We start from the raw sequence: 19894 nt of genomic DNA on the forward strand, positions 1-19894 counted from the left end.
TTCGATCGTCCAATCAAGCCCTCGCCGCAATTCCACGCATCCAAAGATCCACCATGGGGGTAAGATCCTTCTCCTACTTAGCGCCCAAGACCTGGAAATCCCTCCCCCCCAACCTCCGCCTTACACAGAACCACCTCTCCTTCAGAAAACAACTAAAAACTTGGATATTCGATAAGTAAAGTACCCCCCTCCCTCAAGCGCCTTGAGACCCTCTGGGTGAGTAGTGCGCTATACAAATTTTAAACTTGAACTTACTCAACCACACGGCGCAGTGATTAACAGCATGTAATAACTCGCCAATCAAGAAAAAGTCTGCCATGGTCCCGCCAAGTCAAAGCACGCAGAGTACATTGACTCACACTTTCAATTTCACAAGCGGGTTAGAGACACTGTAATCGAGAATGATAACTTAATATGGCTTTAAATACCTTTTTCCTTTAACAATACATGCGTTTTTAAGCTCATAACGATTTTAATGATGTACGTTTTATATTGTGAGTTTTAATTAACTGTACAATAAAGTAAATCTAAATCATTTCTTGAGGACAGAAGCCAGGAAATCGGGGCGCCTCCTTTTGCTTCCCCATGCCCAATCTGAAAGTGGGGGTCCCTCGGGGCTCTGTTCTAAGCCCACTGTTTTCAACCCATATGGGTCACCCCTCGCATCTCTGGTGGACGCTGGTGGGCCCAAAATAATATCATATGCCGATGATACGCAGCTCATTTTCACCTGAGAGAAGAGAGCGAATTTGGATGGTGAGAGGACTAGATCATGCCTCACTAAGGTATTTAATTGGCTCAATAGGAACCAACTGAAATGTAAATCGGAAATTGTCTTTTTTGGTTCTCTGTCCATGGAGGACTGGAGACATTGGTGGCCAGAGGAGATTTCTCCGCCACTCTCAGCCCAATCCACGGTAAAAAAAAAAATCCGCATTTATATTGACAGCACTCTCTCTGAGACCTCTAGTTCAATCCGTAGTGGGCATATGTTTTGGCATGCTACTTCTGTTGAGAACGTTTCTACCTCTTCTCTCACTTGACACCAGGAAAACTGTGGACCCGGCTCTGGTTACTTCCAGACTGGACTACCCAAATATTTTGTATCTGGGCCTTCCAGGTAATCTCCTCCAGCGCATTGAATTGGTCCAAAATGTCGCGGCCATACTTGTCCTTAGGCTCAAGCCCAGGACCCAAATGGCCCGTATCTTAAGGCATTACACTGGCTACCTATGAGTAAAAGGATCAAGTTTAAGGCCCTGGTATTGTTCCCCAAAGCCCTTTATGGTAAGGGTGCCTGCTCTCTCAGTCAGCCACTACTTGGCTGCCAGATTCCTAAGGTCATCCTTCATGGGCCTGGCCTGTGTCCCCGTTCTAGCTCTGGCTGGAGGCAGATCCTTCAGGCTTCTGGGAGCTCAAGCGTGGAGACAACTCCCAGCTTCTCTCAGATCTACAGCTGACCTGTCGGTTTTTAAGAAACTTCTTAAAACCTGGTTATTTCAGTGCTAGGTGAGGGTGTTAGGTCTGTTAGTTGGTGACTATTACTGCTGGGACACTCTTGCTGAGTAGACATGCGCTCTATAATGCGCTTCTTTCATTAATTCTTGGTGGGCTCCAGGGCATCCAGGAGCGAGAGGACACCAGGGACAACATCTGCCCAGGGAGGGATGCCCCCCCATTAAGTTTTAGCTGGGCCGTTCTGGCCCTGATTCTCATTTTACAGAAACTAAACCTCAACAAAAGACACTTACAAACATAAACATAGCAGGTGCCCCAGTTCAAGCTTAACTTCTGTAAAGGACAATTAATCCTAACTTCCTGGGCTTGGCCAACGCAAAGCAAGTGTGTTTTCGCCGTAATTCCACATTGAAAGACTTTCTGAAATCCTTCATGGAGGTGAATGCATCATTAATCTTTTGGAGCACAGTCTGTAGGGACTGCAGTGGGTTCTTTCTTGGCCTCTCCTGGTGAAGGCAGAGTCCATGGTTCTCCCTTTACGAGTGTGCACATCGCCTGGAAGCTCCCCCCAGTAGGCCCCATCCACCTTAGTAGTATGCAAAGGTCTTCCTGCCTTTTGCCAGGATGGACAGCTTACCAAAAGGGCCCCACGGCGCAATTCAGGCAGATTTTTGTGACCTGGCGCAGGGAAACAGTGCCACTCACACAACTTATATTAAGGGACTAGTTGTTCCCGGCCACGCGTTGCTGTGGCTCAGTCTAGTTAAATGGAAGAGAAAGAAAAGAGTAAGCGCACGTTTCTAATATGTTTAATTTCACAACGCTTGTGGGTACACATTATGTTTTTCTGACTATTGTCTCTATGCGTCCCTTGTAGTTATTGCGCAGCAAGCAAATCAATAGGGTCTGTTCGGCCTTTCGATTAAAACCACGCGCGTATTGTACACGCGCGTATTCAAATCCAACGTTGTGTATATATAAACACGCGCTAATGTTGCAAAGTGAACCAACTCCTCCCCGCTCCTTCCACCCACTTCCCGGTCTGCCATCCTGACTCCAACTGTCCATCCTAATATATGTAGACTATTGTCTCTATGCCTCCCTTGTAGTTGTTGCGCAGCAATCAAATCGATAGGGTCTGTTCGGCCTTTCGATTAAAAACACGCGCTTTTTGGACACGCGCGTCTTTGAATCAAACGTTGCGTATATATAAACATGCGCTTAATCGAATCCAACATTGTGCCAAAATTTCCAAGCAATCGGTGAAGAACTTTCGGAGATTTAAGATTTTGAACAAACAAACATTGACATTTGTATGTGTTTGTTCGCGCTTTCGATTAAAAACACACGCGTATTCGACACGCCCGTATTGGAATCCAATGTTGTGTATATAAAAACCTGCGCATATTCGAATCCAACGTTGTGTCAAAATTTCAAAGCAATCTGTGTTTAACTTTCGGAGATTTGCTATTTTGACCAAATGAACATTTACATTTTTATTTATATAGATTGTTTAAACATGGAAAAAAACAGAAGTTTGCTGTGGCTCGGCTATGTGGAATCAGTCTTGAAGGAGCTCGGCCTGCATGGTCTATTTAAGGAACCCCTAACGTGCAGAAGAGTCTCAAAGAAAAAGGTCTCCCGTATCTTTATTGCACTAGCGGACTATAACAGGAAGGAGCAATATAAAGGAAAAGCTGCAGTCGTCACCTTCCACCTAACCCATCACTGTCAGAGAGAGGGTTTTATTATGTAGCAGATGTCACCATTCCTCAGCACAGATTCATACTGTTGAGGTTCCGTATGAATGCGATTCCTTTAATTTTAGGATACCCTGAGAAAAAGTATAACCATGCGGAGCTCAGCTTATGTTCATGTGACTCCCTCTCAAGACAAACTGAACTGCATCTGGTTTTATTTCGTAGGCTCTACAAGAAAGAGAGGTATCACTTTCTCAAGCCCCTTTGAAAGCAGAAGAATATTAAGCAGTGTCGAGTTGCACTTTTCTTTTTAAAATCATTACCCGACTTTTTAACATGTTTTTCACTAGCCTCTTTTCTTTGGGCCTGTATGAGAAAAAGGAAGAGGGTGACTGCTTGTATCTAAGGGCCATGGAAAAGTTATCCACTACAGCATCTTAGAGAGTTACTCACATAAGGTTGAGGTTAAATGGGTACCTATATTATATTATCATCCTTTTATTTTATTTTTTATTCTTATACAAGGGACATGAAGTATTTTATGGACATGAAATTGTTACTTTGTATTTATTCTGCGCTTTTATGATCTTTTTGAAACTGATTGAATAAAGAAATGAATGAAATGAATGAATGGTGACCTGTTCTTGATACTGACTAATATGAGGACATCTCCAACAAATAAAAAAGCACTTACTTCATATAGTTAAGAGGTATAAATACAGTATATGGGGCTATGCCAAAGGTATACTCTGAGGTAAGGAGAGGGCAAGACTTAGAAAAAGTTACATTCTTTGAGGATCGTGTCCTTCGGCTGGAGGCGCGACTCAACACTGCCAATCCCGAGGATAGTCTTAGACAATTGACAGTGGTCTGGGAAGAGATATGAAGCCACTTGCTGGAGACTGCGAAGCAGATCTGTTGCGCTTCCACCAGGGTGGGGTGACAAAAATAGTAAACTGCTGCATTGGCTGGCATCCTGGCCTTTAGTTAGTAGGATCATACCTGAAATACATGACTGTGCAGGCCACACCCATGTATTTGCTCAGGCATTCGCAGGTTACTGTTCGTCGCTTTATGTGGCAGCCCCACGCCCAGCAGTGGAGAGTACTGATTCTCTACTTGACAATGTGACATTGCTTTACAGTACAGGCGCAGAGAGGGAATAACTTGAGCAACCTATCACACTCAAAGAAATTGGAGAGGCTATGCAGACATTGGGGTCTAGCAGAACACCCGGACCTGATGGCTACCCAACAGAGTATTATGCCAAATACAAAGAACCTCTGACTCCCCAATTATTGCACTTATATGAAGAAGCTGTGAAGTTGGGCTCCCTTCTGTGGAATCTTGACCAAGTAGCCATTGTGGTTATACCAAAAGTGCAACCCACCTTGGTCTCCTGTGCAGACTACGCCCCATTTGTCTGATCATTGGCGAGATTACGACCTTTGCAGCCATCCTGGCTCCCTGCCTCTGGTGGGTCATTGACACTGTAATCCACCCGGACCAATGTGGCTGTATGCCCGCTAGATACGTGCAGCATTGTTTCAGATGCCTAAATGTAGTGCTGGTCCACCGTCTCCTCCTATTATCCCCACTAGCACTGCTTCTCATAGACTTGGAGAAAGCATTCAACACCGTGGACTGGGCGTACCTGGCCAGAGTCCTGGAAAGGACTGTGTTTCGACCCCGATTTCGTGGATTTGTCTGAGTGCTCTATTCCAACCCAACGGCCCGGGTCCAGGTCAAGATGTAGTCTCTGGGGAATTCCCCCTTAGGAGGGAGATTCGGTAGGGAAGTCCCCTATCCTTTTTGTGCTGACTATTGAACCTTTTGCGCCATTTGTTAGATGCAGTGCTCAGGGGCTGGGAGTGGGATGCGGGGCACGATGACCGCATAGTGTTGTATGCAGATGACATGCTTTTGTTTCTCTCAGACTCCAGTACTAGCGGTCTGCATTGCCTCCAGTTACTGCAGTTCTTTGTGGAGGCTTCAGGCTTAACTCTTAAACTTGCAAAGTCTTTTCTGGTGCCGTTGGCCCCTTCAAGAGATTGCATTGATTGGTAGACCAACATACCAGTATGCAGTCTCCGTTTAAAATATTTAGGTGTTGCACTTCCGGAGTTGATGTGGTCTCTTATTGTCACTCCTCTCACTTGCAGGATTAAAGCCGACCTCGCGAAGTGGCAGGCACTTCAACTCAACATCATGGGCAGAATCGTCTTATATAAAATGATGGTATTGCTTTATCTTTTCCAGAACTTCAAGAGAGAAATACGTTTAATGTGTGATTAATTAAAACCTAAACATATGTTTGTGTTGCAGCAATAGGGGAGGATCCTCCACCCAAACATGTCAATTCCGCCTCTTCTTGTGTGGAGATTGAGCAGCAGTAGTTAATAGCATTCAGCTTTCATCCCGAAATTTTGAAATGTTATTTTGGCAGCCAGACAAGCTACCACCAAGACATTGTAAGCCTTCCAGTGGAACTGATTTGTAAAATATTGTCCAAAAAGATCTATCGATCCTCTTTCTGCTTCCCTCTCTCATGTCTTACTCTTTGTTCTGACCCTAGCCCACCAAGGCTCCGGTCTGGGCACTCTCAAAGGGTACCTTTCGACCCTGCAGGTCTTTCAGAGGCTGCCAGACCAACCCTTTTTATTTAAATCTCCTAGGATTAATAGATGTCTCAAGGGCTTGTCCATATGTTTCCTTCTGGCCCTTTCATCATGCCTCAATGGGATCTTAATTTGGTTCTCACCTTCCTGATGTGTGCTCCATTCGAGCCTTTGCACAACTGCCCCCGCTGCAGCTTAACATCAAAACAAGGTTTAGTGTCAATAACATCTGCCATGATTGAATTGCAGGCTCTGTCATCCAAGTCTCCTCACCTGACCATCTTTCCTGATAAGTTGGTGCTTCACAGTAGGGCTTCTTTCATACCGAAAGTGGTAGTACCAGTCTACTTTGGGCAGTCTGTCACCCTACCCACTTTCTACGCTCCTCCACATCTCTCTAAAGAAGAGGAGCGACTCCACCATCTGGACCCAAAAAGAATGTTGTTGTTCTACCTTGACCGCACTAAATATTTCCGCATGGATGACCGACTCTTCATGGGGTCCATGTGAGCGAAGAAGGGTCGTTCTGTGCAGAAAAGGACACTCTCTCGATGGGACGTAATTTGCATCAAAATCTTTTACGCTATGGCCAAAAAGCAGCCCCCTGAAGGATTAAGGTCTCATTCTACCAGATCTAAGGCTGCTAGCAGGGCATTACAACGTGGTGTCCCAGTCCTCCATATTGGTCATGCAGAAATCTGGGCGTCTCTGCACATGTTCACTAACCACTACTGCCTGGACAGTCAAGTTGGAAAGGGCAGCCTTTTTGGCTGCTCTGTCCTGCAGGACTTCCTGGTGTAACGTCTGCAGTCCTTCCTCCGGGGATGGTATTGTTTGGGTATCTAATCAAAGCTAAGGATTCAGTTGATTGATGTCTATCAAATGGACCAGTTACTTATCTTCGGTAACATCTTAAGTGGTAGAGACATGATCTAGCTGCAGATTCCTTACTGACCTATCCATCCTCCCTGCACTGCAGGCAGGTTTTTAGGCTCAGGGATGTTACCTTTCAGGGCCCTAGTGGTTCAGAAACACACCAATGTCAGTGCAATTCATGGCTGTGTCTTCCTTGCGTGGAAAGCTGTGAAAAGTAACTGACGTCAGCACGCTGAGGTGGCACCTATATAGGCGATGCAGATGTGTCAATGGCAGAGATGATGCAGACAACATCACACTGAGCCAACCAATGCCACCAAGCAGGTTTGCTAAGGTATTGCTCGAAGAAATTGCTACCAGATCCAGACTGAAGCCTTGGAAATTCAAAGGTAAGGACTCTTTGGCTAGATCATGTCTCTACTAGATAATGTGTTACCCAAGGTAAGTAGCTTGTACTTTAAAGCAGAAGAATGGTAAGCAATAGGATGGTGATGGTCTCCATGTTTGTGGGAGAGCCATTATACGTGACAACAGTCTCTCATTGCAGAACACCTAAAAAGCTTAGAATATTCTGGCAGTCCTAGAGTAGGAGAAGAAGCCAAAACATGTTTGAGGGCAACAAAGGTCTGTTCTGCAGCATTTTTCCATAGGACAGGATCATAGATGGTGTGTGTAGTAAGATCTTGTAAGGGCTTATCACATACTGCATAACCTGGTATTCACTGACTGCAGTATCCAGCTATTTCCAAAAAGTTGTAACCATGAGACTGTGTAGTTGGACAGCGCTCATCCATAATAGAATAAATGTGGTCAAGGGCAATGTGTCGTGCCCCATTGTAAATGCCATGTCCTACATAATCAACCAGTAACTGACTGAAATTAAGTATATCATTAAAAATCTTTCGTCCATGGTGAGCAGGAAAGCCATGGCATCATAAAAAATGCTTCTTAACAGGAAGAGGCAAGCAATTATCAGTATACTGGACACAGACTTAATCGGCAAGTAACATGAAGGTATTGAGATCTATTCTTCAGGGCTTGTGAGGAGATGAACAGTGACTCAGTATATCCTTCTACTAATCTTGTCCATGTGTCCTGTTCCTCCCAGTGGGTGGAAAAAAAAGACTTGCTATCTGGGTTATGTAGAATGAAAAAGAAAGCCTCACCCACATTGGGAACAGTAAAAAGAAAACAAGCATTTGCAATCCAATAGGTCTCGCATTTGTAAAAGTTAAAGCTATTGGTGTTGTATGTGGTGTGCAGTGGAATGATGTGGGTTGAATTGGAAATCTTAGTTGTAGAATTGTGTGGTGTGGAGTGGATTTGTGTAGTGGAATTATTTGACATGGTGGCATGAGGATGGCTGCATAATTTGTAATCAGTATTTGCACACACTATATCTCTTAATGCAAACAATATATCTATTAACACAGCTGTTTGCTGCCATTCATGAACCACAAACTGTCATAAGTCCAAATGACACTTATAATGTGCATTGTTGAAGGCGAACTAACTGGCTTTAATGTACAAATGCTCAACTAGATTTGTGTGTGTTATCTCTAAGCCGTTTATGCCTGTAGTTGCACATACACATACATATACATAATAACTTTCAGTAATTCTCTAGAACATACACCAGTAGACAATTCAGGACAGCACAATAGAACTCACACACACATATAATACTGTCTGAAACTGCATGAAACAATCCTTCATTTAAGGGTTACTGTGCTTTTTGGCGGCTCTCGATGAGGTAATGGGACTGTACACCATAGATAAAATGTCTATTGGAGAAAAACATAAAGGGGTATATTTGTGAGCTTGCCACTTTGAAGTTGGAGGCTGGTAGTATATGTCACAATAGACAAAGCACAACACTGGGAAATAATGGGAGAATAAAATTAGACACCAAGAAAACATGTACTTCACAAAAACAAACTAATGATTGAAAGTACTCCTCCGGCACAGTCAAGTTATGCTCCAAAATCATTTATTTCGTCTGAAATTTGATCGATTTAAAAATGCTGTGTTTAAGCCTTTATGATTTGAATCATGAATTATTTATAATGGACTGAAAGCGGACAAGCGTTTTCACACTGATCAAATGAAATCTGAATTAATAAAATATCCTAATGACACTTTGAGTCCATGTATATTTTTCTCACAGGAGAGTTCCAAAGCACATGGAGGCAACTGTTGGTCTGGATTTCTGATGTCTGCTGTCAGCAAAACATGTAGATATTTCAAATTCAAGTATGCGCTCAAAACGCCAAAAGAAGCGCAAAATCCCTCTGCGTTTGTGCTGCAAAAAGAACAGTATCAAGATACAGCTGTTGTTGTTTACAGCGCTTGGAAATGGCAGATATGTGGTATGAAGCTCTATGTAAACAAGAAAATACTTATATTTTTATACAGGTAATGGAAAGATCGCAACTCCACTCAAACGTGTGGGTGTGAAACTTAGTCACAATAATCATCAAAGCACCCATATTTAGTCTTCAATTCATTTCACATACCCATACGGGGAGGGAGGATGTAACTTAAAGTTTATCGACTTCTATACAAGCACCTGAATTCACTTTATGCAGTCAATCCAATCCTAATAATGGCCGTATTACATCGCCAACTGGACATTGGGTATAAGGAACAACTTCTTATGTACTACTGTAGTTATTTTTAATCCCTATGTTGAAAAATAAAATGTAACGTGATTATAAAAAGAAAATAGTGCCTGCTGCGTGCAGGGCAGGATTTTCCCTTAAAGAAAGCCATATGCCAGAGCAGAGCTGCCACGGACCACCTCAAATCATGTATAGCTCTCAGCACAACACACACACATACATACACACTGCACAATGCAAGAAATGAAGACTGCCAGGCTGCAGATCCATCGAAACATAATTGGAGAAGAAGGGTTGTGTGAAAAATGACGGAAGAAATATGTGTAAATGGATTAGAATAGGTGCTTAGAATGTTCTCTGTGTATGTTTTCCGTTACTCGGAAATCCTTTGGCTTTGTTGCTTGTAGGCGAATGGGCGATTTATGGAAAATAAATCCAGGCAGTCATTTCCTCAAAATGGTAACCGATACAATAAACATTATTTAATACTATCCATTTGCACTTATCTGAAACAGGTCCTGCCTCTGCTGCTTCACAGCAACATGGAGTTGGGTGGAGGGATGAAAATGAAAGCAACACAAAGGGGGCCAGTGGGAAGTGAAAGAAACATGGAGAACACGAGGAAGGCAATGGGAACAAGCACACATGGCACTGGCAGAGGCATAACTCGGTCTCCAGCCGGGAGAAAGCAATGGCATCTGATGAAGGGAACTGCTGAGTTTGTGCTCGGAGGGTGGGGACGAGGGTTCATAATGCAAAGCAGAATGGGGAAGCAGAAAAAAAGCAGCAATGGATGGAAAGCAATTAAAAAAATACAGGCCTTGGCAAAGAGGGCGTTGGGAATCGGAGGGGGTAGAAGAAATAGTACCTGCATCGCAGCGGATGGCCATTATTCAAAGGGTATTAATCTGTAGTTGAGCTGTGCTCCTCAGCAACAAACGGAAGTGATGTATGGGGTGCGCGAACCCAACGCTGGAGTCAACCTATGGTAAGCCGCAGGCGGAGTAACAGTCTTTTTAGTGAATACAGTATGTCTTGCAGACAGCACATGCGTGCTGCCAGGCTCGACCTAAACAAGTGGAATCAGGACGAATAGAATAAACAACACTAGCAGGGTTGGGAACTACAGGATGGAATGGTAGTCCTATGGCATTAACAGCTCTCAGACCTTTTACAAATTGGTCGGTGCCCTAGTCTATTTTTTTTACAGGGCAATACAGGTGTTGAACAGACTTCTAGTTGGATTAATCATTCCTTGTGAAAAAGGGAGGCTTACCTATACAGGGGATTGTGAGGTATCTTAAGAATGGGCTACAGGTTAATATTCGTAACATTCAAATTGATCCAGCCTAGTTTGACCCTTTGGACTACACAAAATCAGGTACAGATGACCAAAAGTATGCAGCGTGTTATTATCCTTATGAGTTGTACAGAAAGTAGAAAGCTAAAAGGTTAGTGATGACATCCTATTCCAATGTTTGAGGAACATCTGGAAAAACAGTCTCAGGGGTGCAGTAAATGGTGTAGTTCAATTTACATTGAACAAATTAACTGACAATGTTGTGCTTAAAAGGAACGCACGGTGGTCAGATAGAGGTACCTCAGTCACAGGCTATGATACTGGTTGTATTATTTTATTTAAAAGTCTTGATCGCCTTCAACATTTTTTTGAAGAAGTGAAACATCCAGAAAATAACATGTTGCATGGAGTGATTTTGCCACCCCTGTATCCACTAAGACTGGTTCCTCCTTTTCCCCTATAGTACCTCATACAAAAGAGACTGATCAAGAAGGAGGAAACGACCTTGAAAGGAATCGGTCTCTTCCCTCAACCCCCGCTTATAGGCACTCATATTGCTCCATGTAAGAATTTTGGAAATTGTTATGCAGAAAAGTATTCTGTGTAGCATATTAAGTGATTATTATATTTGTGGAGCGAAATTGGCATAAACATGTAGAAAATGGCCTTTGGAATTGCTTACCACCAGGGTTTTGACCCCAAGGCTGAGGATTAAAAAGAGCTTGTTCAGAATGGTCAGTCCCAATAGGACACTCAGTTTTCCAATGTCCCAGTTGGGGGAAATCATCTTACCCAAACTCCTTTCTCCCCTCTTTGGTCCCTTGTCCTTAGTGCCCAGTCCATAATTCTGTCCTCTACCTCTTCTTGTGCGTCTGTGTTTGTAAGGTTTGCATCTGCAAAGTCATTGTTAATTTGTCATCTTCCTTTTCCTTATCTTGTGAAAAAAAGTTATTAAATTCTACGACCTTTGGTAGTGTCTCACTGCTATCCTAAGAAAAGTGATTGTAAGTGTTCCCTAAATTTCGGTTGCACACCTGCCACATAATCTGCCATCAGCTCCTGCATTTTCAGTGCCCAAAGATGTGTTTAGACTTCTTTTTAGGGTGTATTTTGTCTGTTTCTATAACTGGTTTATCTGTACTGTATTTGTAATTTCCTGTAAGAAAAACTATGTTGTGGGTAGAGTCACCTACCCTACAGGATGTGCGCTCAATTCACAATGAAACATGTGTTTCTTCGCAAAGTTCGATTTATTGGTTTCAAAGTTCAATTCATAGTCAGAAATATCTTTTTCAAAACCATGTTTAGGTTCAACGAATAGTTGCAAACATAATGGAAATCTTATGATGCAAATTTCAATGATAATTGTCGAGGCTTCAATACACCCAATGCATTTCGGGTCAACAACGGTGACCCTTCGTCAGGGGTCTGTAAGAGAGGTTAAACAGGACCAAATCAAAACCTCCACAATATAATAAGGCAGTTCGATTTAAACAAAAGGCATGTTAAGGGACCGCATGCATACGGAGGAAAAAAACAAAATGTGTCAAAAAGTGAAGATAACATCCAAATGAAGCAGCAAATCCTTAAGATCAGTGTGCCGTGATGTGGAACATCGAAGAAAGAGTCTCTAAGGAGTTATTCAAAGAATACAGGACGTGTCTAAAAGATATGTGCTGCTATCGAAAAGTTGTAAAGATGCCACGTGCTGAATTAAATGTGCAGTTATGTGACTACAGTACACGCAAATACAAACAACTAGGAAAAAACTTACATGGGACCGGGCGATGCCGCGTCTCTCAAGTATCGGGTAACGGAAGGTTTTCGTAACGCTGCTACTGATAGGGGATGTCTGTGCTCAAGAATCACGTGATCGACGTGGAATAGCCAATAGAAAAGGCGGATATACCCAAACCATGCACCATGTGATATGAGTATGTGTGCTTCATACAGGAAGTGTGAGTGACACGGACAAACGGTAGTAAAGTTATTTGAATACAAATGGCATGGATGAACAAAACGGAGCATGTAATGGAAAAAAGTAAATAAAAAGGATCAGATCAAGGCAACCTCAAGTTCGAGGCATGTGGGTTGCTGAATTCATATCTATAGCATAGATCGCCGCCTAGTGTTGGGTCCGGATGATTGCACATTGTTGTCCTGGAAGAGTCTTCGAAGTATCACGAGATAGGTGGCTCCTCCCCTGGACTACAGTGCGCATGTGCATCGACTCCATCCCCAGATTGTTTTTTTCCGCCATTGGGTTCGGATGTACTTTCGTTCTCTCCAGTTCGGAATCGACAATAAACTTTTTCGAGGCCAAAAGGCCTTTTTCGTATCGTCGGTATTGTTTGCGTTCGGTGCCCGGTTCTGTTCAGACTTGCTTCCCGAGTTGGTCATCCAGGGAGTCGCGTGACTCTTTGGTGCTCGAGGCCCAGTCGACGCAGCAAGACCCTCGACAACGCGACATGGAACGGAGCCCGTTCAAGAAGTGTCCCGTGTGCGGGTCGAAGTACCCACACATCGACGTCCACCCGGTGTGCAACAAGTGCCTGTCGCCGGACCACGATGAAGCCAACTGTATGGCTTGTTCACGGTTTCGTTCGTAGAAGACTATTCGGCTTCGGCGCGTGGCGCGCATGGAGGCCCGGCAGTCGGCCCCGGCACCGGTGGACATCTTCGACAGCGAGGAAGCAGACGAACACGAAGTTCAGCTGCAGATTTCACCTACAGCTGAGGAAATCGACTACGACTATCAAGTGGATGTCGAAGGCCTAGACGTAGAAGAAGTCGTTGACGAGGTAGGAGACGACAATGAGGCCTATGGGGCCATGGAAGATAGCTCAGAGGAAGAGCTATGCCCCGTTCGAACACTTACAAAGGCTCAGGTCGAGGGATCGCCAATCGGCCTTACCCAAGACTTTCTACCAGGATCCACGGCCCCACCTCCCGGCCCGGCTACGGACACTTCGGAGGAGCCGCCATTATTCAAAACTAAACCGAAAGTGAAACCTTCGGTGTCAACACTACCGAAAGTGGTTCAAACGCCATCGAAACCGAAAACGTCTGCTCCCCCGTCAACACCCTCGTCTTCCGAGGTGTCGGGACAACCCAGTCCGAAGAAAGCTGTCGACCCGGCGATGTCGGGGAAAAGCGTCCAGCCAAAGCTGACCAAGGGCGTCGAGCAGAAGTCCAAGAAGGGCGTCGAGCCACAGTTGAGCAAGGGCGCCGAGCCAAAGTCCAAGACAGGCGTCGAGCTGGAGCCAGGCAAAGGCGTCGAGCCGAAGTCCAAGAAGGGCGTCGAGCCGAAGACCAGCAAGGGCGTCGAGCCGGAGACTGGGGCCCCAAAAACGGTTAGCCAGCCCGCCGACACGATAAAGCCGCGTCCGGAACAGCCCAAGTCATCAACGCTTGAGTCTTCACACGTTGGTGGACCAAGATCGTCTGTCGTGTCGACGAAGCCGTCCGCTTCCTTCACGAAGCAGGTCTCCGTCTCCCTGAAACGTATCAGGGACAAGGCTTCGGCGGAAGACCCCAAGGCACCTTCCGCACCGAAGCAGTCGGTCCCCACCTCCAAGTCATCGACGCAAATCCTCTTCACGTTGCCGCCGAAGGTGGCACCAAAGGCCTTCGCACCATGGTCGGTGCCCGAAGCGAACTTGCAAGGTACTGCGGGGTCGAAGCCTACTCTCCCGGCTGGGGGCTTGAAGCATCGACCACCATTGGTGGAGGATCAGTCGGAGCGTTTCATCGATGCCAACACCGGGAAGCTTACGCTTTACAGACTCGGCCCGCAACTTGGGAGTCATATTTGAATCAAACTTACAACTGGACGTCTCGGTGAACAGGACTGTAGGGACGTGTATTGGTCTGCTCCGTGCTCTACGTAAGATATTGCCGCTTCTCCCTCGGGAAGCTAGAGCAGAAGTAGTGCGTAGTACCATTCTCAGTAGGTTAGACTACTGTAACGCACTACTTCTGGGAGCTCCAAAGACCTTGATCCTTAAATTACAAAGGATCCAAAATATGGCGGCTAAATTAGCTCTGTCCCTTCCACGCTCGGCCTCCTCCTCCGGAGCTTTGGCAGTCTTACATTGGTTACCGGTCCAGCAGAGGATCTCCTATAAGGCCTTATGCCTGATTTTTGGAGCTCTGCATGGTCAAGGACCAATACCACTGCAAAATCTTTTCTCGTGGTACCAGGCTGCCAGACCTCTGAGATCCGCCTCGGCGTTCCTTGTGAGAATCCCGAGGATAAATAGAGTGAGAATGGGCGGCCGTGCTTTCAGTTTTACGGCCGCCACAATGTGGAACACTCTACCTTTGACACTGAGGAGCAGACAAAATCTGATTTCATTTAAAAGGGATCTTAAAACATATCTTTTCCCTAGAGCAGAATAAGCGTAGACCAGATGGCCGAATTGATCTCAGCGACAGGATACCCTTGGGGTGACAGTTGCGCTTAATAAGCATTAAAATACATACATGCATACATACATACATACATGCATACATACATACATACATACAAACGGAAAATTACTGCGGCGACGCCTTTGCAGTCATACACCATTCCTCTAAAGCGCAAAAAGCCTGCTTCGGATTCACCGGTCTTGGTCGAACCACTGGCTCCTCGGACTCAAAGAGTTGCCACACCCTCACCAACCTATTCGGATGCCGAGGATGCTGGGGATCAGGACGAGGAATACAACTTCCCAGCCCACACAGATCCTGATGAACAACAGGACTCATGGGTGGACGCAGGAGACCAAGGGGATCAGCAACCGGCCCTTGACCCTCAGGTCTACAATGTCAAGACCTCTCCCACTGAGGATTCTGCAGCATTCAATGCCTTGATCGAGAGGGCGGGAAAAAACCACGACGTTGAACTGCATGCTGACCCTGTGGAGGTGGACTTCCTCTTTGACACTTTTTCAACAGCTGAAAAGAATGTGAAAACTCTCCCTATGCTAAAGGGGGTCCTGAAACATGCTGCGGACATCATCACGGAACCCACACGGTCAAGGGTAGTCAACCCTAGAATTGAGAAAAAATACAGAACGGCACCTGGCGATCCAACATACATCAAGGGCCAGTTGCCATTGGACTCCCTGGTCGTCTCTAATGCCCGCAAAAGGGCGAATTCGCCGACCACTGGTGAAGCACCTCCCCCGGACAAGGAATTCAAAGTGCTGGAGGCATCGGGAAAAAGAGTAGCAGCTCAGGCGGCCAATATCTGGCGTATCTCAAACACGCAGGCACTCTTGGCTCGGTACGACAGGGCACACTACGACACACTAGAGACCCTGTTGCAACATCTCCCAGACCAATATAAGGAGGCTGCGAAGATGCTTGTCCAGGAAGGGAAGCTCATCTCCAACGCTTCAATTAAGTGTGCACTAGACGTTGCGGACACTGCAGCCAGGGCAATTAACACCAGTGTGATGTTAAGACGTCAGGCATGGCTCAGAATCTCCGGGTTTAAGCCTGAGATCCAAACTACCATCCTCAACCAGCCGGTAAACCCTGACAGATTATTTGGTCCTGAGGTGGATACCACCTTGGAAAAAATAAAGAAGGATACCGAGACTGCGAAGTCCATGGGAGCTCTCCAGTCCCAACAGTTTCGGGGGAGCACTTTTCGTTGCTCAGGCAATAGGGGTGTTTCCAGAGGCCAGATGTCCCAGCAAACACAATTCAATAAAGGTGGGGCGCAATCCTCATACCCCAAGCAGAGTAGAGGAGGTTATCGAGGCAACAACGCCAAGGGCAGAGGCAGGGGCAACAACAACTCCCGTTCCTCCGCCTCCAACAAACAGTGACGCCCTGTCACTGCCCCCCGACCATTCCACACCTGTCGGGGGGAGACACCAGCAGTTCCTGCCAGTCTGGAAATCCATCACCACAGACAGGTGGGTCAGAAAACTTATCCAGTTCGGTTATTGTTTGGAGCTCACATCCACTCCACCCAACATACCACCAAAACACCGTCCTATGTCCACAGAGCATTTGCACTTATTGCAGCAGGAGGTTCTTGTCATGCTGCAAAAGGGCGCTATAGAGCTCGTGCCAGTGGAGGAAGAAGGCACAGGAGTGTACTCCCTGTACTTCTTAATCCCGAAGAAGGACAGGTCCCTCAGGTCTATTCTGGACCTCCGGCCCCTAAACCAATACATTCTCTCAGAACACTTCCACATGTTAACGCTGCAGCAAGTTCTTCCGTTACTCACTCAGGGGGACTTCCTCGCAACCTTGGACCTCAAGGATGCTTACTTCCACATTCCACTCCATCCATCACACAAAAAATACCTCAGATTCACCATTCAAAATCGGCATTATCAATTCAAGGTCCTTCCTTTCGGAGTGACCACGGCCCCCAGAGTGTTCACCAAATGTCTGGCGACAGTGGCGGCGCACCTCAGGAGACAAAACGTACATGTCTACCCTTATCTGGACGACTGGCTGGTTCAGGCAAAGTTGGCCCAGCAGTGCGCCGCCGACATGTCCCACACCATTCACCTTCTTCACGGTCTGGGCTTCTCACTAAACTATCCAAAGTCGCACCTTCAGCCGGCCCATGTGCGGCAATATCTGGGTGCGACGATCAATACTCTGGCAGCCACGGCTCAGCCAACTTCAGCGCGGATCAACAACATCCAAGAGCTAATCCAACAGTTCAGACCGCAACACTCGCTTCCTGCGAGAGTGTTCATGCAGTTGATAGGCATGATGGCCTCCTGCATTTTCATAGTCCCGCACGCGAGGTTACATATGCGTCCGCTCCAGGAATGCTTGGCGCATCAGTGGACTCAGACTCAGGGGCAGTTGAAAGACCTAGTGTTGGTGACCAGTCGGGCATACAACTCTCTGCATTGGTGGAATCCACACAACCTTTGCAAGGGCCGACCGTTCCAGGAGCCTGTGCCACAGATTATCCTGACGACGGACGCGTCTCTCCAGGGATGGGGAGCTCATGTACTCCACTACACGGTGCAGGGACTATGGACAATGCAGCAAAGGAAGATGCACATCAACTACCTAGAACTGATGGCAATCTTCATGGCACTAAAAGCATTCAAAGTACATCTGTGCAACAAGGTCGTGTTGATCCGGACGGACAACATGACGGCCATGTACTACATCCAGAAGCAGGGAGGTACACACTCTCCACAGTTGTCTCATCTGGCTCAGAGCATGTGGAAGTGGGCCATTCAGAGGAACATCTTCCTCATGGCGGAACACCTCCCGGGCACAGACAATCAGATGGTGGACCTGCTCAGCAGGTACAGCCACCAAATGCACGAGTGGGAGATACATCCATCAGTACTCCACCCGTACTTCCAGCAGTGGGGTCATCCAGAGATAGACCTGTTCGCCACGAGGGAAAACGCAAAATGCCAAAGCTTAGCCGCCAGGTTCCCTCACCCACAGTCGCAAGGCAATGCGATATGGATGAACTTGTCAGGCAGATTTGCGTACGCTTTTCCCCCAGCACCTCTCATACCGCTGGTGGCAAGAAAGCTAATACAACACTCGATGACACTCATCCTGATTGCTCCAACGTAGGCACGCCAGCCATGGTACACCACGTTTCTAGAACTCTCCGTGGTACCGCATCAACGGCTGCACCTCACGCCCAGCCTTTTGACGCAGAACCATGGCGACATTCAGCATCCAGATCCGCAACAGCTCAATCTGGCGATCTGGCTCCTGAGGTCTTAGAGTTTGGCTACCTTGACTTGCCTCCTGAATGCATGGATATCATTCGGGAGGCGAGAAAGCCCACCACTAGAGCCTGCTATGCAGCGAAATGGAAGCGGTTTGTCATTTACTGTACTGAACGCCACATCAACCCACTTGATGCGTCCATTCCCAACATCATATGTTATTTGTTGCATCTTTACAAATGCAATCTTGCATATGCTTCCATTCGGATACACTTATCCGCCATAGCGGCTTATCTCCAAAACAGGCAGCATCTCTCCGTTTTCAGGGTGCCTGCCATTAAAGCCTTCCTAGAGGGGCTGAAGCGGGTCATCCCTCCCAGGACCCCACCAGCTCCTGTATGGAACCTCAATGTGGTCCTCACCAGGTTGATGGGCCCACCTTTTGAGCCTCTACATTCATGTGAGATTCAGTTCTTAACGTGGAAAGTGGCTTTTCTCATTGCTATTACGTCTCTACGACGTGTTAGTGAGCTGCAGGCGCTCACTGTACAAGAGCCTTTCATACAGATTCACTCAAACAGGGTGGTGCTGCGCACTAACCCTAAATTCCTTCCTAAAGTGGTTTCGCAGTTTCATGTCAACCAGACCATTGAACTGCCCGTGTTCTTTCAAAACCAAGAAACAGTGGCCGAAAGAATGCTCCACACTCTTGATGTCAAGCGAGCTTTGATGTACTACATAGATAGGACCAAAGACTTTAGGAAAACACAACTCTTTGTTGCCTTTTCAGCCCAGCACAAAGGCAACCCCATTTCCAAAGCACGTATAGCCAGGTGGATCGTTAAGTGCATTCAGATTTGCTATCACAAGGCTAAGCGCACTTTGACGGTCCCTCCCAGAGCCCACTCCACCCGCAAGTTGGGGGCCTCTATGGCTTTCCTTGGTAATATCCCTTTGGAAGATATTTGTAGAGCAGCCACATGGTCTACACCACACACATTTACTAAACATTACTGTGTAGATGTGCACTCCAAGCAGCAGGCAGCTGTAGGGCAGGCTGTTCTTAAAACACTTTTTCAAACTTCTGCAGCTGGCACAAGCGGCCGCCGTTAATGGAGGGACTGCTATGTATTCTATGCTATAGATATGAATTCAGCAGCCCACATGCCTCGAACTGAATATGCTACTTACCAGTATGCATCTGTTCTTGGCATGTAGGGCTGCTGACATTCATATCGCCCGCCCTCCTCCCCGGCGCCTGTAGTGGCTGCAGACTTTTTTACACTTACTCTTAGCATGGCCATTACACTGTTACACTCCATCTTTGCCACAATGGCTAAAAACAATCTGGGGATGGAGTCGATGCCTATGCGCACTGTAGTCCAGGGGAGGAGCCACCTATCTCGTGATACTTCGAAGACTCTTCCAGGACAACAATGTGCAATCATCCAGACCCAACACTAGGCGGTGATCTATGCTATAGATATGAATGTCAGCAGCCCTACATGCCAAGAACAGATGCATACTGATAAGTAGCATATTCATTACATGCATAAATTACAAAAATACATATTATATGTCAGAAAAATCGGAGATGGAATAATAATCTGTTGTATGAGGACTCAGGACATCTCATAAGTCAATGGTAAATGTG

At 46.2% G+C, this 19894-nt stretch overlaps 1 protein-coding gene across 18 annotated transcripts in view; it reads left to right on the forward strand.

The window, feature by feature from the left end:
• The window catches only part of MTMR3 (myotubularin related protein 3), a 1335997-nt gene that overhangs the window by 587418 nt on the left and 728685 nt on the right, over positions 1-19894 (forward strand). Inside the window, exon 1 of one of the 18 annotated variants that reach the window (XM_078667228.1) lies at positions 8872-9021. The exons of the other annotated variants lie outside the window; for them this stretch is intronic. Within the exon in view, the coding sequence (XP_078523354.1) occupies positions 9008-9021 (14 nt within the window). The 5' untranslated portion in view covers positions 8872-9007. Of the gene's footprint in view, positions 1-8871; positions 9022-19894 lie in introns of those variants that run through there. 18 annotated transcript variants of the gene reach the window in all.

Source organism: Lissotriton helveticus, chromosome 11 (assembly GCF_964261635.1).
Source record: "Lissotriton helveticus chromosome 11, aLisHel1.1, whole genome shotgun sequence".
Classification (NCBI taxonomy): Eukaryota; Metazoa; Chordata; class Amphibia; order Caudata; family Salamandridae; genus Lissotriton; species Lissotriton helveticus.